The sequence below is a fragment of the Mytilus californianus genome, unplaced genomic scaffold (genome assembly GCF_021869535.1).
Source record: "Mytilus californianus isolate M0D057914Y unplaced genomic scaffold, xbMytCali1.0.p SCAF_1, whole genome shotgun sequence".
Taxonomy (NCBI): domain Eukaryota; kingdom Metazoa; phylum Mollusca; class Bivalvia; order Mytilida; family Mytilidae; genus Mytilus; species Mytilus californianus.
Window position 1 is genome coordinate 34,128,791 of NW_026262581.1, and position 23,009 is coordinate 34,151,799.

At 31.7% G+C, this 23,009-nt stretch overlaps 1 protein-coding gene across 1 annotated transcript in view; it reads left to right on the top strand.

The window, feature by feature from the left end:
• The window catches only part of LOC127719488 (histone lysine demethylase PHF8-like), a 36,281-nt gene extending 23,354 nt beyond the window's left edge, over positions 1-12,927 (top strand). Inside the window, exons 12-20 of the mRNA XM_052225639.1 lie at positions 665-823; positions 1,288-1,445; positions 2,547-2,743; positions 3,659-3,866; positions 4,336-4,505; positions 5,515-5,598; positions 8,488-8,600; positions 9,984-10,143; positions 10,625-12,927. Coding sequence (XP_052081599.1) covers positions 665-823; positions 1,288-1,445; positions 2,547-2,743; positions 3,659-3,866; positions 4,336-4,505; positions 5,515-5,598; positions 8,488-8,600; positions 9,984-10,143; positions 10,625-10,707 — 1,332 coding nt within the window. The 3' untranslated portion in view covers positions 10,708-12,927. The remainder of the gene's footprint in view (positions 1-664; positions 824-1,287; positions 1,446-2,546; positions 2,744-3,658; positions 3,867-4,335; positions 4,506-5,514; positions 5,599-8,487; positions 8,601-9,983; positions 10,144-10,624) is intronic.
• The last annotated feature ends 10,082 nt before the right edge of the window (positions 12,928-23,009 follow it).

The window sequence follows — 23,009 nt, forward strand, 5'->3', positions numbered from 1 at the left end:
TTTAGCAATGTGTATTCAAATTTATCATGTGTATTCAACACGTTCATTGGTCGTGTTTAAATAGATTCTTCTTCTCGACCAATGAAACAATTCGTTATTTAAATGGTCAAGTGATCACACACACGATGCGTAAATACAATGTATTTGCGATCTATTTCTTCAATTTCTGCACTGAAGTTTTTAAAAAATTTTATTTTCTTCAAAAAATATCTATCTTTTTGATGATCACTTAAGCTATTACCTGATAACATAGTCCGATAAGGCTGAGATAAGCGTGGCTCAGGTAAAACTAATTATCAGTTATTGCGTAACACTGACCGACCCATCAGCGGTGATCAGTTACTTGACAATTTTAACCAACATTTATGATGAAAATGTAAAAATTAACACGCTGCGGGATCAAGTATTAAGGGACAGCGGCCAATTAAGACGCTGCGGGATCTACAAAAATATTATGAAGGCGCTGCGGTACCGCAGCGTCATATCGGCCTGGGGAGAACACTGATCTTGTACTGCTTGATTTGTATAGGACCTTTTATATGATCTTCTGGTAAACCATAATTATAATATAATTCTCCCACACAGTCAAATTACTTTCTGCAATTTATTTAAAGTCTCTATTTTTTTCTAAACTTTGTAATTGTTAAATTGTTTTTGGTTGTAGATAAAAAGCAGCCCTGTAAAAGTGAAAGTAAAGAAAAAGAAGAAAAACAACATGCCAACACCTAAACAGATGGTGAATATTGATCTGTTACATCAGCACACTCAGGAGAAATTACAGGAGTTACAACATGATGAAAAGATAGGGGTGTATAACTTTAAAGTAAGTTTTTTATTTATACTTAATTTTCATTCATTGTAATCTCCCAACTATTTCATGAAAATGATCGAGAAAAGTCTTTTCCCATCAAAATTTTTTTCAAATCATTATTTCTCAAAAACAAGCACATGTACATGTCTTTCTTTTTCCATAATTTGGATGTATAATAATTAATTTGTAAATTATAAGTTTGGGATTAATTTATTATGTTTACATTTTCTGGATTGATGAAAAATTGTAAGTTATAAATTTTTTTGTGGATTCTTAATTTCATGGTTTTGGCATATTTATCATACAAGCCAATATGATATTTTAAATTTGTTCTTCACTTAATATGTTGTTCAACTACATGTATGCAAACTAAGTCCACAATAATTAGTTATATATACTTATAATGATGATTCCACAGCGGATGTCCTTTAATGTCCATACCTACATGTATAAGGCAAATGTAATTGTTATTTCAGGATGAAGAAGATGAGAACACTCCAGCTTCTCTGAAAGTAAGAATTCCTAAAGCAGGGGCTTATATGGAAATGAAACAGGAAGTAAAATCTGATCCAGATGATCTCTCAGGGAAATCTGTGGGTTTGAAGCTCAAGGTGTCTAATGGGAAAATTATTAGGTAAGAAATATTTCATTATGAATTACGATGAAGGTTAATTTGTTTAGGATCCGTAACACTATTCTTCAGCCATAAGGTCTTACTATGCAAATATCCATAAATCAAATATAAGACTTTAATAGATTGTTCTCTTTGACGAAAGGCATACATAATGTTTTAGTAGTGTTTCTTAGTCTTGTGTTTTTTGTGTGCTAAAATTTGACTTTTGCAGCTATCAGATTCAATCAAACAGTAATTTCAATGCTGATCAGAAAGTGCTCAGTCTTTGACCACTTTTCATTGGAAAATGAAGTTGTTGATGTTTTTTTCAAGAAATAGTTATGGAAAGTTATATTATCAAGGATTTTTACTTTTAATTTTTGCATTAATTTTCGTAAACAAAGATTTTTGTCAAGCCTGTGACTTTTGTTGCAAAAGCAAGACATAGCGATCCTACATTCCGTTGTTGTCGTCGTCCACAAATATTCACTCTGTGGTTAAAGTTTTTGAAATTTTAATAACTTTCTTAAAACTATACTGGATTTCTACCAAACTTGGACAGAAGCTTGTTTATGATCATAAGATAGTATCCAGAAGTAAATTTTGTAAAAAAAAAAATCCTGTTTATCTGTATTTTACTTTTAAATGGACTTAGTTTTTCTGCCAGTTAACATTACATTCACTCTGTGGTTAAAGTTTTGAAAATTTTAATAACTTTCTTAAACTATCCTGGATTTGTACCAAACTTGGACAGATGCTTGTTTATGATCAAAAGCTAGTATCTAGAAGGAAATTTTGTAAAAACTTATTTCCTGTTTTTCCGTATATTACTTATAAATGGACTTAGTTTTTCTTCCAGTTAACATTACATACAGTCTGCAGTTAAAGTTTTTAAAACATTTATTAGATTCATAAACCACCCTGGATTTTTACCAAACTGGGTAGAAGCTTCTTACAATCAAAAGATAGTATCTAGAGAAAAATTTTTAATAATTTTTTCCCTATTTTTGTTGAGCCTGCGACTAACAGCAAAAGTAGGTGAGACACTGGGTTCCGCAGAACCCTTTCAAATTTTTATATAAGTCGGAAGATAGAGTTAATCTCTGCTTTTGTTTGTTACAGTGACATAGGTAAAAAAAAATCTCAGGGAACTAAAAAATTTCAGCCATTGGTCAGTGGTGATGCAGGTGCTGATGAGGATAGTGATGTAGATACTCTGGTTGTGGATGAGAATCCTAAACGTGGGAAACGGCAATCAGCAACTTCACCATCGTCTGCCTCAACAATGAAACCAGGATCTCTCAAGCTCAAATTATCTTGTAAGTGTGATTCAGGTTAACAGCTGAAACTGCTTTGTTAGAGTTACCAGAATCTATCAATCTAATTTTTTTGTAATGAATAGCTCATATTATGTTGTTTTGACCTTGAACAGTACTAAAAGGATGATCCATTCACATTGAAGCTGGATGAATGCTGGTGATTTGAAGTGACATCACTGTGATTACAACTCTGTGAAATTATATTGTAGATTCATAATATTGTGAGATACCAATTTTTGTGGATTTCATAGGTACATGTGAACCACTTAAATGTCCAAGGAAATAAAAATTTCTACTTTTGTAAAACCAAGAATTCATATATCCACAAAAATGCAATGTTTTCTGAATCTAAGAAAGTTTGTACCCACGAAAAATTAATGAATCCACAGTATACAGGTATTAAAGAGCAAATCACCTACAATTATTAGCATTTATTGTGAAGAATCTCTACAAAAAAATGATTTATATAAAACCATCTGGTGTATACTGGTCCGAGGACAGTGTATAGCTTGCTAATTTTTTTCATACACTTTCCAAATTTATTTCTTTATATTTTATGCATGAAATATTAATTAAGGGGAATTTTTATGTTAGAAGGGATTTGGTCAAGTTACAGAAGGTAAAAAATTAGTAGGTGTGAAGCTGTCAGAGTGAATTTTAGACCCCCTTAACATAGAATTGTCCATATTTTGAGTTAGAGCTGGTAGACTTTTCTTTAATTTTGATATTATTTGTCCCAAAAGTGGTATGCTACACGGTAAAAATCTTTTGGAGAAAGAGGAGGTGCAACTTTTTTAATTTGAATTTATTATCTAAAAGAAATGCACTACGAAATAACTGTTTTCTCCGGCCTTCTGTTAGTTTTATTTGTATACTGCAACTACACTTTTGCCAATCTATAAACTTTTATTTTAGTCCATGGTAAACCAATGCCGCCAGGCACGATTAGTCAAGAAAGTAGTCAGGAGTCAGAAAGTACAGCAAGTCAGAGTGAATCTGAGGGTCTTGAGGACCGAACCAACCTTCCAACAATAAGAGGGGGACTCAATGGTAGTATAGCAGATATTCTGGAGGCTAGTGGCTATGGTACAGAGACCACATTTACTGTTGATGAGGATGTTGGGTAAGTACCATCTGACGTTACTGGTCTTGGACCAAAATACAGTAGTGGACAAAACCTAATATAAGTCAGAAAGATATTATGGGGCTCTGTATTTCTCTAAAATATTTTGGCAATTTGATATTTATGCATTACATATCCTGTAACCACCATAATTAGCATATTCTGGAAATTAAAAGACCACCCTGACTTGCACCTTAACAACCAGTATGACCCTTAACAAAGGCCCAGTAATTAATGATTTGTACAGATAAATCTGACATCTTTTAAAAACACTGTTTATGATGTAGCTTACAGTGATACATTTTAGAACCTTCATTTTTATAAAATCCTTTTACAGGAGTATAACTAGATATTTTTGAACAGGGATTTCATATGCTGTTTGGTTCATTTGGTTTGTTCTTCATTCAGCCAATCACAAGCCCCTATTTAAAAGACAAATGAAAATGATTAGTTTATTTGTGTTTTGCAGAAGAGCCTCTCCAAGTATGAGAGAAGCTATTCAGGGAATGCTCTCCATGAGCCAAATGAATGAAATTGAATTGTTTTCCAAGGGAGGTAAATCTAGACAACATCAAAGATCTCAACTAGTTATTGATGAAGAAGAAAGATTGCAGAATTGTTACAAAGATGATGAATTCAGTAGGTTTATATCTCACTCTGTTCATAATTGAAACTATTAAAATTTAAACATGTTATTGATGAAGAAAAAAGATTACACAGTTGTTACAAAAATGACAAATTTCGGTAGGTTTATATCTCACTCTGTTCATAATTGAAACTATTAAAATTTAAACTAATTTACACCTCATTCTATTCATAATTGAAACTATTGAAATTTAAACTAGTTATTGATGAAGAAAAAAGATTACAGAATTGTTACAAAGATGATGAATTCAGTAGTTTTATATCTCACTCTGTTCATAATTGAAACTATTGAAATTTAAACTAGCTATTGATGAAAAAGAAAGATTACACAGTTATTAAAGATGGGGAATTCAGTAGGTTTATATCTCAATCTGTTCATAATTGAACTTTATGTACAATGTTAGTGGATAATTTCCTTCTTCCAATAAGTGTGTTTCTATATGTTATATCAACAAAATGCACAAACCTATCAAGACAAACAAAATTATACAACATGTATATGTCTATATATCTACTTGGACTGGATAATTGGCCTCATCTTAACTACTCTGACAAACAAGATACAAGTCTTGTTTCGTTTCATTTTCAGCAACTTACTGACTCCAATTTGAAAGTTATTAAGTGAGAAAAAGAGTCATGATATTGGTGATGCACCTGATTTGAGACTACTGGATTCCTTTCTTTGTGGGGTTCCCTAACACTTAAGGGACATAACTCTTTATACTTTGTAGATGAATCTCTATAAAATCTGTATATCTGCATTAAAGAGATACTACTGTGGATTCATTTATTTTTGTGTGTACCAATTGTCATAGTATATCACGTTTTGGGTCAAAAATGGGGATAAAAATGTGCAACATGAAAGTTAGATATACACATAAATTTCCAGATAAATAGTAGGTTTGGTATCAAAATTTAAAAAAAAAACTCGTTTTATGGAAAGTCTTTAAGAAACATAGGTGGTTATAGATCTGAGATGAAGACATTTCTTTTACTGTTACAGTTTATCCAGACCTTGAAATGTCTGATGAGGAAGATGGTGTTAAAGGAAAGAAGTCAAAACATGATGATAATTGGAATCCTAAAGGTATGGTATTTATCTAAAAATCAATGTAGTTTGCAATATCTGAAAAGGGCGAACATACAATCTCAGACAACACGACAAGTTCAAAAATCAGTTTTTTAAAAAAACCTAACATAAAACCATATTACTTGCTTGAGATTGATTGATTGGCTATTGCCTAAATTTGGGTCAGCCAAAAATAGCTATTGGGCAACAATGGCCCATTCCTAATACTTTCATACAATTCTGTAATCTAATTTGCTGAGGTATTCCAAAAAGAAAATTTTATTTCTGTATAAAATGCAAAATCTATGACGGCACATGCTTCTCATGACAACATAAAAACAATGCATAGAAAACACATGAAAGAACTTTTGATTGAAATAGTAATTTCATGGTTGTTAGATAAAAATATTATATAAGAATTGCATGCTTCTTTTTGTAGTTTTATAGGCTTCTGGTCTACATACAAAATGTAATTCAATGTTTTTACACCCCAATAGAATAAGAAAAAAAGCATTCAACTCTTTTAAGTAATACATAAAAATGCTATACATATACATGATACACATTAATTTAGAAAATAAAAGAAATAATTATTGTGGTTATATGTTTGTTTATTTGTAATAATTTGAGACTATGCTTTTTATACGACCGCAAAAAAATTTTGGGGTCCTATATTGGTATGACGTTGGCGTCGTAGTCGTCGTCGTCGTCCGAAGACACATTGACTTTCGCACTTTAACTTTAGTTTAAGTGAATGGATCTCTATGAATTTTTACCATAAGGTTCAATACCACAAAAGGAAGGTTGGGATTGATTTTGGGGGTTATGGTACCAACAGTTAAGGAATTAGGGGCCAAAAAGGGGCCAAAAATAAGCATTTTTGTAACTTCCAGCCATAACTTGTGTGTTAGTGTATGGATCTCTCTGACATTGTACCACAATGTTCCATATCACAAAGGGAATGCTGGTATTGATTTTGGGGGTAATTGCCTCAAAATTTTAGGAATTAGGGGCCAAAAAAGGGGCAAAAAACAAGCATTTTTCTAGTTTCATGACAATAACTTGTGTGTAAGTGTATGGATTTTTCTGAAATTGTACTACAAGGTTCCGTATCACAAAGGGAAAGCTGGAATTGAGTTTGGGGGTAATTGCCCAAAACGTTTAGGAATAAGGGGCCAAAAATAAGCATTTTTCTAGTTTCCAGACAATAACTTGTGTTTAAGTGTGTGGATCTCTCTGAAATTGTACTGCAAGGTACCATACCACAAAGGGAAGGCTGGGATTGATTTTGGGGGTATTTGCATCAAAATTTTAGGAATTAGGGGCAAAAAAGGGGCAAAAAACAAGCATTTTTCTAGTTTCAGGACCATAACTTGTGTGTAAGTGTATGGATCTTTATGAAATTGTACTACAAGGTTCCATATCACACAGGGAAAGCTGGGAATGAGTTTGGGGGTTCATTGCCCTAAACATTAGGGATTTGGGGCCAAAAAGGGGCCAAAAAAACAAGCATTTTTCTAGTTTCCAGACCATTACTTGTGTTCAAGTGTATGGATCTCTCTGAAATTGTACTGCAAGGTACCATACCACAAAGGGAAGGCTGGGATTGAGTTTGGGGGTGATGAATCATAAGGGGGTTCTAAAAATTTGGGGGGGGGGGGTTTCCTTTTTTTCCTTTTTTTTTCTTTAAAATTTTCCATTTTAAATTGGTTATTTCTGATTTATATATAAAAGCAAATAATAATGATATGGTTTGAATAGGTAAATTAAAAACTTATAAGTTCTTAGACCACATTCACTCGGTGTTAGAAACTTATGCTGTGTCAAATATTTAATCACAATCCAAATTCAGTGTGTATCAAGCTTTTGAATGTTGTGTCCATACTTGCCCCAACTGTTCAGGGTTCGACCTCTGCGGTCGTATCAAGCTGCGCCCAGCGGAGCATTTTATTGTTGTTTTGTTGAGATATTTTTAAAGTCTATACAATATTTCAATTTAAGGACTATTCTTTTTAAACATTTTCCTAGTCATAATTTCTATGAAGTTTGAAAAGATTTGGCCTTGCAGAATTGGAGGAAAAGAATTTCTAAATTTATGAGTCAGAATAGACAGTTGCTTCTTTCTTTTCATTTCTTTGCATCTTAAAATAAAGTAGATGGGGCATCCACAAGGTCAGAAGACAGTATAATTTTGTGGACAGTTTCATTAAATTCAGTTAGATGACATTTTAATCTAATATAGTTTGAAGGAATCGTAATGAATTCTTTTTTGTTCATATTTGTACCTTAAACCATCCAAGACATTTTTAAGATTCTGATTATTTACTTTAATATATATCATTATTATAAAATAGTGTCAATGGCTTATTGCACATTTTTATGCCCCACCTACGATATCAGTAGGGGCATTATGTTTTTTGGTCTGTTCGTTCGTCCGTCTGTCTGTCCATCTGTTCCACTTCAGGTTAAAGTTTTTGGTCAAGGTAGTTTTTGATGAAGTTGAAGTCCAATCACCTTGAAACTTAGTACACATGTTCCTTATGATATGATCTTTCTAATTTTAATGCCAAATTAGAGTTTTGACCCCAATTTCACTGTCCACTGAACATAGAAATGATAGTGTGAGTGGGCATCCGTGTACCATGGACATTCTTGTTTAAAATTAGAATAATTTTAAGTATTTATCAGTAAGAAATTGCTTGCACACAGAATCTTGTGATATCAAACTTTACAAAATCATGTAGACTGAATTGTTTATTTGGTCCATTTGTTCTCTGTCAAGGTAGGGTAGGTGTCTATTATTATAATATTGTCTGTTAATTTTTTCAAAAATTTTGGTAGTTTTAATATATTTTTATTTATATTTAAATACTGTCAGACTTGATATTTTGATTTTTTTTCTTTCAGCTCGTGTACAAGTAACAATTCCTAAGGGAGATAGGCCACACAGAGAGGGGGTACGGAAGGAGGCAGTTGAACAGATCTTAGCAGCCGCAGCAGCAAAACCAGCTGCAATACAGGTTCTTATTTTCTGAAATACATTGTCAAGTCTTATTAGGAAGTCAACTCAGACATGCATGGACATGTTGGAACTTAAAATGACAGGTCATGGTATTGGATGCTGTAAAACATTTTTGAAGGCACAATTTTTAGTTAAAGTTCCTTTAGCTGTGTTAAGATTTGCCTTATAACATAACTGGTATTGTTATTTTCAAGGCTGATGATGTTTTGTCCTGGAAGAGAGACATAGCGATCCAACATTCCAGCTTTGACTGCAGTGTCAACATTAAGGTTCATTCTGGTTTTTTTTACATCAATAACTTTGTCAAACCTTCATTGATTGGGACAGAAGCTGCATACTGGAAAATCTAAAAAAAACAATTCTTCAGTTTTTCGTATTTTACTGATAAAAGATTTTTTTTAGCAGTTAATATAGAATTTAATGAATCTTTTCCTGAAGCTTATAAATGATAAGAGGAACATTTTTGAAACTATTTATTTTTTTGTCTCAGCAAGACGGAGTCAAAAACCGAGAAATAGGTATGCTGTTTCCGGCGTGGTCTGCAGCTGCGGCGTCAACAATGTATTAGTTTGTGATTAGGTCTAGTCATGGTGAACCACTAGTGGTAGGTCAATGATATTTGGTATGCAGTTGTCTTAGCATTGGCACATCTCATTACCATGGAGATTATTTGGCCCCGCCCCCTCAGTCAAGGTCTATTGACTTGGAAACTTTTGCTTAGTTTTCATGTATTAGTTTGTGATTGGGTCAGTTTAAGGGGAACCGTTAGTGGTAGGTCAATGATAATTGGTATGCAGTTGTATAAGCATTAGCACATCTCATTTCCATCGAAAATATTTGGGTCGGCCCCATTAGTCATGGTCTATTGACTTCGAAAATTTTGCTTAGTTTACATGTATTAGTTTGTGATTAGGTCAGTTCAAGGGGAATCATTAGTGGTAAGCCAATGTTAATTGGTATTCAGTTGTATAAGCATTAGCACATCTCATTTCCATGGAGATTGTTTAGCCATGTACCTTCAGTCATGGTTCATTGACTTTGAATATTTGCATAACTTTCATGTTAAAGTATTGCTATTTTAATTTCAACATTTGCTTTATCAAAATTACAAAAAGGCAAGACATATCTTTGTGATAACAGTTTATATTTTCCGATATTTTTTATTGATAAATGGATTATTTTTTTTAGCAGTGAACATTTAGACACAGTCTGGGATTAATTTTTTTATCATCAATTAATTTGTCAGACATTCATGGAATGCTATGTTACTGGGACAGATGCTTCTTCTTGATCAAGAAATAGCATCTAAAGAAATAAAGTTGGAATTTTTTAATTTTTTTTCCTGTATTTTATTAATATTTTCTATATGTATTATTTATAGAAGCCAAAGAAGATAAGAAAGAGAAGTAAATCAGAAACTTTACCAGAACCCATATCTATGCCAGGAACAGCCTTATCATCAAGTTCAGGTTCAGCCTTCCGTCCAAATCTGTCAAAACCTCAACCTACGACACCAACCAGCCCAGAAAGTCCTACCAAACGTAAGTCTTCAAGACTACTGTTTAATAAAATCATATTGAGCTAACTTGCATATCTTAAGCTATAAGAAATAAGTGGTTTTTGTGTATTAGCTGATTGTAAGGTGTACTTTTTCGGTCTGTGTTCATCTGATTTTTTCTTCATTTTCATTGTCATTAGTTTTTGCGGTAAGGTCTGTTTTCTCAGATACAATAAGCAATAGGTCAACTATATTTTGTGTATTTTATGATTGTGAGCTGCACATGATTGTCTTCCTGGACCTTGGCTGATCTTTACCTTATTTTCATAGTTTATTGACACTGGAAGTTTAAAATTTCAGCATAAAGTTTAAGCGTAAAGCAGCTGAGACATTGCAACATGTGTACTCTCAAAGTAATTGAAAACTGGAAACAAACAAAATATCTCTTACATGACTTTCTTATAATGATGTCTCCACAGATTGTTTTTTGATGACAAATTATATTGTTTCTCTTTTTTTTTCAGCCAAGAAACCTAAAAAAGGCCAAGCCACAGCCAAACAAAGACTTGGAAAAATTCTGAAAATTCACAAACTAGGAATGTTTTAACTACCTCAAAATGTTCTAAGGAAGTGTGTCTGTGTGTGTGTGTGTGTGTTTGTTTTTTGTATTAAAATTAAAACATCTATGCAATTTTAAATTTCTTTGGTGAAATTTGAATATATATCAATGAAGTGAATGTTAGTTTTAAAAGAAAAAGAAGTAGATGTCAACATTATCAATTTTAAGGCATCACATTTATGCATTTTTTCAAAATTTTTATTGAAAGTTTCGGTGCTCTCTATTTGCAATTATTTCAAGAGATATCATTTTAAAAAAAAGTTTTGTTTGAATTTGAGTGAATCCTACTTGTTGCAAGAAAACATATAGATATTAAAGTTTCAGTTTCCCTTTAAAAAATTCTGTTGTATTTTTTGAATGATATAATAATTATGCCATAAATGAAATTCTATTTTCATTCTATCTTCAAATTCCAAGGGTCAAAAGTTTAGACATGAATAAAATATTTTTTTGTTTCAAAGTTAAAATGACGTAACTTTGTCTAACGTAAAGTTTACAGTATTAATGGAGATTTTAAGTGTATAGCCAAAATGCTGAAACTCACATGTTTGATACATGTAATTTATTATAACTTATATCTTAAAACTATCAACCAATACACTAAAATGATTAATAAATTTTTAATTTTATTTTGTGGGGGATTCGAGTTGCCTATTAATTGATTTATTTAAATTGCAGTAGGTTTTGAATGTGTTCTTTTTGCAATGACTATTTACTATCAGTTAAAAAACACTAACAAAATAAAGTTTTAATCAGGTGACCTTATTTGCTGTTCAACACATGGTTGTGAACATAATGAATGTCAGTATTTTTGCATATCATTTTAATAATAATGAAATTGAAAATTTAGATGAATTAAACTCTACGAGGTCAAAGATATGTGGGCATTCTAACTAAATGTTCAAAAGTTCAAAAAGGTGTAGTAAAATGGTGTCCATAAATAATATCTGCATCGAAAATGCAAAGGTCTTTTTGAACCCATTTATGCACTTGATTTACAGAGATTTTTAATATCTTAAATGCATTTATTGACTTTTTAAATTTTCGTTTCAATTTGTTTAAATTATCTGTAATTAAGAGCCCAATAACTTGAATAGAAAAAACATACACTTGATTCTTGTTTTTATATTTTTCCATTTTGAAATCATTGCTTCTTACCCCCTAAAAAATGGAAAGAAGTACACATTTTAAGTGTTAAAAAAAATTGTTGATAGTTCTTCGTTTTTCTTGGAGGGAATATTAATATTAAAATAAAATTATGAAATACACACACACACCATTGATAGGCATTGTGCTATAAGTATTCTCAGTATTAAAAGATCTCAACCATTATCTCATATCAGGTATACATAGTTTAACATTTGCCAATATTTTTTCAGTCAAAATAAATAAAAGTATTTTCATAATTTTATCACTGAATAGATTGTTATATCATGGAAATTTTAAAACAAAGTATAGATTGCAATATTATTTATTTTTATTTATTTCACTGTTAGGACTATTCCATTAATTAGATGTTGGAATTGGAATTGGAAGAAATTTTTTATTTTTGACATGGTTTGTATGACATGTGTCATTTGTGATAGTATATGTAGGTTTTCAGAGTTCTCAAAAAGTGTTGGTCTGAGGGTCCTCACCTCCAAAACTTTACTGAGGACTGACACAATTTTGGTATTTTGTAATAGAAATAATAGCGAGAACCAGCAGATTTTCTTCAAGGACCACCAGGTAAAAAAATATTTGAGAAATCTGCGGTTTTGGGAGGATTTTGGAAGTCCTTTTGTACCCTTCCATATCTGTTTTTAAGGAATAGCCCTAAGCAGTGAGAAGTGAACAGTGCAATAATCTAGGGTAGCTAAAATAAATTTGTTTTATTGGATAAAATTAAACTATGCAGCATAAGGCATTAAACAATATTAATATAGAATTATTTCACCTAAAATCACAATCTGTTAATCAATTTATGTGGTCGGTTAACCTTTAATTTTATCACAAGTTATTTTTACAGTTGGTTGGTATTTAAATCAATATTTAACATGTGAAACAGTTTTATACCAGAGATCTGTAGTTAGATTTGCATGGTTTATATTTTAGCAGATTCGTTACAATACTCAAATGATATCAAATAGCTAATGATAGAAAAAAAAAATGAAATTTACTACATGCAAAATAATTATAAAATTATGTATGATTTATGGTGTTATATATAGAGAGTATAAATAAGTGCATTATCATCTTTGTAAACATTTTCTTAACCACTAGTTAATTTTTTTTTATTCTGACAGTATATTTTGTTTTTCTGTATATGAAAAGATTTTTGTACTGCATTTTTGTTAAAATTGAAGATGTTTGTTTTAAAATTCTTTTAGGTCATGCTCTATTATTGTTTTAACATTGGTAGGCTTTATATTTGTTAATATCTTTACACCAAGAGCACATGAAAGTATTATTTGGAATCTAATATTACAAATATGGTAAATATTTAAGTAAAATCAGATTTAGATATATAAGGAAACTTTTCCCTTTTCTTCCCCTTTAGTAGACCATGACATGATGATGTTGATTATTCTTAAAAGTGTTAAATAGGGTGAAGAATATTTCTTAAAATTTTCTTCTTACCAGCTAAATTATGTATTTTAATGGGATGAAAATATTGAATGCAAAAGACCTTAAAACAATAAGTTGTGTGCATGTGTAAAAAAAATTGTGCTAATTAGAAGCCAACTTTGTTATTACATTCCAGAAATGCCACACCATATTAGAAATAAACATTTAACTATCTCTAGTTGAGAAATATAAATGGTAGAATTTATATTGACATTTTAGGGGTAAAGTTTTCATTGTTTTTAGATCGGGAGTGATTTCTAATGGACGAACTTTAACCTTTGATGTGTTATATAATTTTACTATAAGTGGTTAATTCTTTCTGTTAATTTTACAGATTTGAATAAAATAAAGTGGCTTGCTATTTTTTAAATGTGCAATGAATCTTATTAAAGGCATGGAATTAAGTTTGTTAAAGAGTTTTCTTTGTATACAATTAAACTGCTGATGTTTTAAAAACATACATCAAAACACAAAATTACTTTTTTCAGTTCTTTTAAGGGGAGTACAGAACATTTTTTGTATTCAAGTAAAATAAACTGTAAATTTTCTGGCAATTTATCAAGTAAACATTTTACAACTTTTTTTAGGAAAACAATCAAAACATATTTATCCAAGTTCAGTTGGCTTAACAATTGATGTTAAAATTACTTGTTTCACAGTTTTTGCCTTTGCTTTATAGATCTGGTCTTATTCATGATAAAATGTATGCTTGTTTTTGATTTTTACCATTAGATTAGTTTATCAGTATTTATATGTTTTTCAGTGTTTTGATCCAGTAATACTTTGTTCTGTTATAGTGATGAGTTATTATTGTAGTCCTATTTATAGATTTTAACAGTATTTTTTGTGGTTGTTAGTTAATGTATAGTGTTTAATTATTATTGGTATGAAGGTAAAATTTTAGAAGTAGACTGTAGTAATGAACAGAAGGTAGTTATCTCCCTTTAATTATCAATATTGGTAATTATCTCCCTTTATTAAATATGACAGTCTAGCCAGTCAGAATTTCCCCGTATGGACTCTTCGACTAGTTGTAAAGTGGAATCCTGCTGTGTATATTTGACAGTCAACACACAAACGACAGGCCAGGTTTTAATAAAAATCCAAGCCTAGGTGGTGAGGTTAGCAGAATAGCATGTGGTCTTAGGTGTTCAGGTTACCAGAATAGCATATGGGAATAATGCGAGCAATAATCACTTGTTTCACAAGTTGTCAGATCCAGTGTAGTTTCCTTGATGCACCTGATGTTTGACTACAACTGAATTATTATGAGTTATTATCCCTGAGTAATTTGGTAGGAGCATTATTGAAATGTAACTATTTATAGAGTTTTGGTATGGGTAAATTGTTAAAAAATAATTGCTTAATCATATATGTAGCATTTACTGAAGGCCTGGTGTAAGCGAACATAGCATTAGTAGAGTGTCAATCATAGTTAATTAATTAAAACACCCAATCCCTTAATGAAGGTTATTCTAGAAAAATGTCATGCACATGAAATTGGTATCCTACTTTTTTTTACACATTTGTTTTTTTATGAATGTTAGCTAGTTGAATTTAAATATTTTAATTTTACTCTGATCTGTTTGTGAGCACAACATTTAACTATCAAATGGTGGTCAATAGTCCATATTCAAATTACCGATGTTTCCAATTATACAATTTTGTAAACAGAAAAAACACCTAAGTAGGACAAACTGTATCCTTGTCTTAGGCCATAGGGATAGTGGTGGTAAGAATAGTAAGTCCTTTAATCTTTTTTTATTTTAAACTTTTACACAAATAAGGGTCAGGTATTCATCATTCACCTTTTTCTTCCACTACTGGCAGTCATTGTGAAAATCATACAAAATTCCCTGACAAATTGTGACTTAATATGCTTTTAGAATTACTGTTAAGTGTTTATATCTGAGGAGTTCAAATTTGACATTTGAAAGGCCAAACATGTTTGTTAGAAATTATTTTCACATTTTTCTTGTCTTTGTTCAGATCTTTTTTTTAAAGATCAAATTTATGTGAGGGTATTCTCTTCAAATTTTAACTTAATCAGGGAAATACACCCCTGGTTAAAATTATCCCTTACAGTATCTCCCTTGGGGAAACTTGGAAAAGGGGGATAACTACCTTATGTATTTTATCATATTTATTCAAAATTTGAGTGTTTTTGAAAAGGAGCCATTGTGAAACCTGTAAGAATTTTTTTTAAATTGGTTTGCTGTGACCTATAACAACTTTAAAGTTTTTACACCCGGCTCTGAATTGTCAGATAGTCACATTAATTTGTAAATTTCAGGTAGAAATATGACTGATTACAATACTTAAGACACAGTTTGATTGATTGTCTTCAGCTCGCCATATGATTATCATAAATATATGCTTCTATCATCTTCATCACATATTTTCCACTGCATTTCCTCATAACATTTATCAATATATTCAGGACTGAACTGTTGACTTTGCAGTGATATATGAATTTCATGATATTCATGTGTAAATTTTTGTTGAATCATGATGTAAAAAACTTTTTGAGTCCATAGATCATGTCATTTGAATTTACATATATATTTATGTAAAAGCCAGTGAACCATAGAGATATATATTTTTCTGAAATCTGTAAATTTTGTGTAAATAAATGTATATTGTATATTAATAATTATTAGTCTTTGACTTTGACTGGACAGAAATATTCAAAATAGTCCTTTTCACTTATTTTAGGACGACATGTTTTGAAACAGTTGCATGTGCATGCTGAAATAAAAGTTTTCCTATGGCATGACCATTAATAATGTTTTGAGTTGCATGGATGTATAATTTATGTTTGTGGAACATATAAGTAATTTGTGTAAAAATTCATGATTTCTGAGAAATTATGCATAAATTTAAAGGGAAATAGTTTTATAGATTTTTTTTGCATTTGTAATATTTTTCAGTTTTCCAAATTTTAATGATACCAGTTTCAGAGAGTGCAATATTTCAATATTTTGGTAAATTAAGAATTTAAACTTTAAACTCATTTATGAATAACTTTACTTCAACGTCAGAATTGCTATGGGTTATTTTTGCTTTCATTTCTAAATACATGTAGATGTTTGTTTAGGGTCTGGTATTGTGTAAAATTGTGTATATAGTGTATATATGAGACAAGAAAGGCAGCTGGCCAGTTTGTATAAATCAGACTGGATATGATATACTATGTATATTTAATAAAATAATAAATAATTATTGGTGTTTCCTGTTTTCTCCTACATTAAAATTCAGCAGTCCTGATATTTCAAATGTTTCAGAATCTAAATTATGCCAATAAAAATAGTTATAGCAGATGCTACTGTTAGCATACGGTTCTTTAATGATGAGTAATCATAATGTGATAAGTACTATAATCTCGAAATTCCTTACCATATTCTAGTATAACAACCATGCATGATGACATTACTCAAAGAGAAATTTCTTAGCTTATCACTAGAAAAGAATGTCCTTATTGATTTGCACACAATATTTTATTGTGTGTGAGTCTTTTAAGGAAGACATATTGATTGTTGTTTCAAATAATATCATATACATGGATCATCTGGCCATGGCCTTATTTTCATGTATTTTTATGCCTCCACCTCAGGCATTATGTGTTACCCTTGTCCGTCTGTACTTCTGTCCATAAGTCCTTCGTCCCAAAATTAGTTTCTGTTATCTAACTTTATCAAAATAAGGAGATGAGGTATGATTGCCAATGAGACAACTGTCCACTTAAGTTCAAATAAAGTGGATGTAAGCAATTACATGTATAGGAAACCGTACAGCCTTCAACAATGAGAAAAACCCATACCCTATAGTCGGCTATAAAAGCTGAAAAATATGAAACAATTCAATTGAGAAAACTAATGGCCTAATTTATTACAAAACAACGAAAAATAAATATGACAGACATGAAGCAACGACAACCACTGAACTACAGGCTCCTGACTTGGGACAGGCACATAAAGAATGTGGCGGTGTTAAACATGTTTGTGAGCGGTCAATCCTCCCCCTAACCTGGGACAGTGGTGTAACAGCACAACATAAGAACAAACTGTAAAAATCAGTTGGAGAAAGGCTTAACTCATCAGATCGATATAAAGCAAAAAAACATCAAACATAAACACAAACCAGACGTGGCAGGGTATTTATCCATCCCTCATCCGTAACAACAAAAAGGACACTAAGTACACATCAGAGAGTACTCGCAGTTACTGACAGCTAGTTCAAAGCCAATAACAACAAATAAAAAATCATGTATCTAAGACTAAAACATCAATCGGTGCACATCCAACATCCAATGGATTTAGTATAAGACGTCATTAACAGTCAGAGAAAAACATGACCTTGTGCAATGCCGAGATAAAGGTATCGACAGATAGATTATAGTACCGTTAAAGTGCTTATGTGTATAACAAAACTATTTAGTATGATTTGATTAAGTGATAACAAAATCAATATTTATACCAATGAAACAATTTTCAAAGATCTAATTACAGTGTTGAATTGGTAACCTTTTAGAATAAGTTTATTTAAAGAATTGATAAGTTTACCCATATCGTATATAAATTTCCGGGCTCGGTAAACAACATCACCGTAAAATTTAGGATGTGCTATTCCGTCTGAAATAACTTTTTTACAGGTACAGCCAAACTTGCAAACCAAATCTTTGTATCTCTGGAAGAATTTAGTAAAGGTTTTAAGTAATTTGTGGTAACGAAATCCCTGACTTAATAATTCAGTTTGCCTCGACCAAAGTTATAAAACTTATACACAATCCTTATTACCACAAAACACAGATCAAATTCGAATTTAGGTTGCATCACTTTTACAATTCTTTTGGGGGGGAGGTATGTCCCTTCATCGCGTTATATGCAAGCGGGGGCATGTCCTTTCATCGCGTTATATGCAAGCGGGGGCATTTGTGTCTCATGGACACATTCTCCATTTACTTTTACATAAATTTCAATCATAATCAATAAAGAAGGTAAAGACATTTCAGAGTGTGCACTGGTGTTAACCAAATCAGCATAAGTTTGGAAATAGCTTGTAAAAAATAAAGAAAATGTAAAACAATGTCCTTTAAGACTTGAGATTAAAATTTTCGATATAAACTTTTAAGCTCACTTGACCTTAAAGACCATATGATGATTTGTCATCACTTGGCATCCATTTTTCAAAATCGTCTCTGAAACTACTGTTACAATTTTATGCTACTAGTATAAATTTTGTGTATTTTATTCATGTAAGTCAACATGGCTAAAAATTGATTGATTGATTGATTGTTGTTTGCTTTAAGATGCATGTAGATACAGTTACCTTTTGTTTTATAAGGTTTGAACATTTAGATAATATAAACATTAATTCACTTCAGAATTAGTGCAATTAAGGAATGACTGTAATATTTTTTCTGTCTGAAGAAATAACATCAAAAATGTGGTGCACACTGAATAACCCGCGTAGCGGGTTATTTTAAAGTGTGCACCACATTTTTTATGTTATTTCGAATAGACAGAAAAAATATTACAGTCATTCCTTATAATTTAATTCTAAATTCCATTTTAAGCCTGAGTAAATCCTGAAAAAACGTTGATGACGTCACGGTCACATGACAAAATTGTGTCTATGAGCCGATAGACAAAACACTGTCAGCCAACTAGAAGACGCGTTACATCCAAAATTAAATTATTTACAAATATCAACAAAGTTTTTCTTTATTTAGAAGAAATATTAATATGTTATATATTTCTGTAAGTTATATGATCATTATGCATTATTTTTGTCCTGCTACCAACAGCCTCGTGGTACTACCGTAGTGTGCTCACTTAAAGTGTATGAGGTCTGTTTAATCCCCTGATAGGTCAAAACCATTGATTAGGAAATTGGTGTTTGCTGCCTCACTTATCAAGCCACATTCGAGAGTAACAGCTAATGTCAGAGACAAAATGATGGTTCCTGATTGGGTAAACTGTCTTCCTGCGCACTGTTTCTACCTTGCACTTTAAATATCTGACTCAGCCTTTCCGTTTATTTTAAAGCAGGGTTCATATTCATGTCACATCAACATCAACATGGTATCATCCTGATATGCTAGAAACATTTTCACTGGAAATCATCCTGCCTTCGACCATAACGTAGTTTGTATATGATGAAAATTATAAGGATGCTATCATGGTGACAGCGGTTTGTATATAGCAGCTTTCATACCTCAGAAGTTCGTAGAACTTGATAATCCATATTTTGTTTACATATGCCTTATTGTCTTAAGTATCTTTTTTTGGCATATGTTAATTGCCCTTGACCTCATTTTCATGGTTTTATGACTGCATTAAAAACCATACATGTTTTAATCTCGTGATATTTCAGTTATCAATAAGAGGACAATTTTATTTGGTATGTAGAATGTGTGTGTCTAATTGAAACGTATACATGCTCGCCTGACCTTGACATCATTTTGTGGTACATTGATCAACATATAAAATTTCATGGTTATGTCAGTTTCGTCGATACTGTAGTAGTAGGTCAACTATTTGTTAAAATGTCTGTTTTACAGTGTTAATTTGACCATGGCATAATTCGATCAGTTTCTATGATAATTTTTGTAATAGGCCAACCATGATGTTTTGTAATTGGGACATGCTCGAACCTAAGTTTTATGGTTCTTTGATAAGTTTCATAGGAGCTATAAGTAATAATAGTATGTCAACACAATTGTTATAAAGAAGTATTCAGTTGACATTGGTATCACCTTCATGGTTAACTTAATAATGTTCAACGATCCTTGACACGGTTAGTTTCTCCAAGTCAACTGTATTTGGTGCATAGAATGTGTAATATCTACTGTGCCTTCTGACATAGTTCATATGACCGCCTCGGTGGTCTCTTGGTAGCTTGTTCGCCTCGAGTGCGTGAAGTCGTGGGTTCGAACCCCATCCTGGTCAAACCAACGACTTTAAAATTGGTATTTTATAATACTTCTTCTCCGCTAAGCACACGGCATTAAGGAGTAAGAAAAAAGACTGGTCAGCTCGGACTCTGATGTAATAACATGTCAAAGGAGAACCACCAAAACTAAAAAATACACAAAGCAATAAACATGATAAAAGCTAAAAGACCGAGAAAGGCAGCCTAAAATTTTGACATAAAAGGTCAAGGGTAACCCGAACATTACGGAATAATGTGCCCAAGTAGGCTGACATGTCTTCCTGCGGACTGATACCTTTTGAACTAGCACATAAATGATCTGGCTTAGCATGTCGGCCTATTACAAAGCATGGTTAATATTCATATTTCATTAACTTTTTCCTGTCCTGAATACTAGTATGCGTTTAATTTGCCACTGGACGTAAAAAGGCCATCCTTCATCATCATCATCACATGGGTTCATAAGACGTTAACTTAAATGGTTAATCAAAATCTAGACTTTACGCTATGTAATGCGCGTATGTAACGTTTGGAAAGTAGGAGATTTAGAGCTCATGGTATAACTAGTGTTCATTTACTTGTCTTTATAATGGCTATCTTGTAAAGTTTTCTTCCCACTTACTAAATAACTTCCTTTTTAGCACACGTTTTGTATGCTAGATAGTACGTTCGCCCGTCCGTCCGCTCGTTCGTCCGTCCGTTTTCAGATTAAACATAAACATAAGATGTGGTATGATTGCCAATGCGACAACTCTACAACAGAGACCAAATGACGTAGAAGTTTAGCCACTATATGTCACGGTACGGCCTTCCATAATGAGCTACATCTATACCGCATACCAAGCTATAAAAGGCCATGAAATGACTAACGGCCTGAATTAAGTACAAGACAATAAATGAAAATAAAAATGATATACAGCAATAAACGACAACCACTGAATTACAAGATCCTGACTTGGGACATGCACGTACATAATGTGGCGGGGTAAATCATGTTTTCGGGCGCGCAATTCGTCTGTCTAACCTGGGTCAGTGGTTTAACAGCACAACATAAGAATAAACAATAAAAAAACAGTTGAAAAGAGCTTAACTCATCAGATCGATACATAGCACAAAAACTTTTTGTTTAAGGTAGGTTAAAGTTTTTATTTAGAGTAGTTGGGATAGTTGGAGTTCACATCAACTTGAAACTTAGTACACATGTTAATTATGAAGAGAACTGTTCAATATTTATGCCAAATAAACTCATTATAGATACCAGGATTGAAATTTTGTATTTGCAAATTAGTGTTTTGACCAAGATCTCAAACGTCACTGAACATGTTACATGTTAAAGCTTTGGTTTAAGATAGTTTGTGGTCATGTCAACTTGAAACTTCCCACATATGCTCATTATTAAGTTGTAATGCCAAAATAAGGTTTTGACCAATGTTTCACGGTTCACTGAACATGGAAATGTGAAAATGTGCAATCGGGACAAGACGTCGTAAGGAAACATATTCTAATTCTATCTTTATTAAATATTCAACATTTATATACAATATAACACAAAAGTAGTTACATCACAATGAGCAAGTACATTATGTCAAATATCATCAAACCAAAATTAAATTTTGAATGCAACTACACCTTAAGACGCTTGTACAAGTAGTTTGTCCTTTAAAAAGTGTTTAACATAAATTGTGCCCCGCACAAATATTCATAAAGTATGTAATATAATGTTTTGAAAGTCTATTTAAAAAGTATAATAAAACCTACTTTATTGTTCATATTTTTTCTTCTAAAGATACAACATCTAGCAATAGATAACAGAACATTGATAAAAATAACATTGACACCTTTGAATGATCTAAACAAATTTAATACGAATATTTCTTTTTATGCTACTGAGTTACAGTTATCCTGGATTTTGAAATATCAGATTACAATCGGTCTAGATCTTTAATGAAATGTGCAAATTTCGAGAGTAGTATGTAATTCATGTGTAAATAGATATAAGAAGATGTGGTATGAGTGCCAATGAGACAACTCTCCATCCAAGTCAAAATTTATAAAAGTAAACCATTATAGGTCACAGTACGGTCTTCAACACGGAGCCTTGGCTCACACCGAACAGTAAGCTATAAAGGGTCCCAAAAAATTACTATTGTAAAACCATTCAAACGGGAAAACCAACGGTCTAATCTAAATAAAAAACGAGAAACGAGAAACACTTATGAACCACATCAACAAACGACAACTACTGAACATCAGATTCCTGACTTAGGACAGGTGCAAACGAACGCAGCGGGTTTAAACGTTTTAATGGTACCAAACCTTCACCCTTTTTCTGAAACAATAGTGTAACATCACAACATAGAAAGACACACTATAAAATATCAACTGAAATAGCTTAACTCAATCAAAGGACATATTAACACCATTGAACATACACTGAACAAATAAATTTGACCTATGACACAATGTAAATACAAAATAAATAAACTATAAGACTTTTCTCGTCCTGAATATGCATGAAATATTTGCCACTGGACGTTAAGCAACCAACAATCAATCAATGTAAGACTTTTCATGTTAAAATAGAAAATGATGTGTTTTATCATATTTACGGCTGTATTTTACAAAAAACAGATTATTTTTGTTTAATTAATTTTTTTTCAACTTTGCCATATTAGGGGAGATAACTCAGATAAAGTAATTTTCATAATAGAATGTATTGTGAATTTACCTATTTCAATATGTAGCAAGAA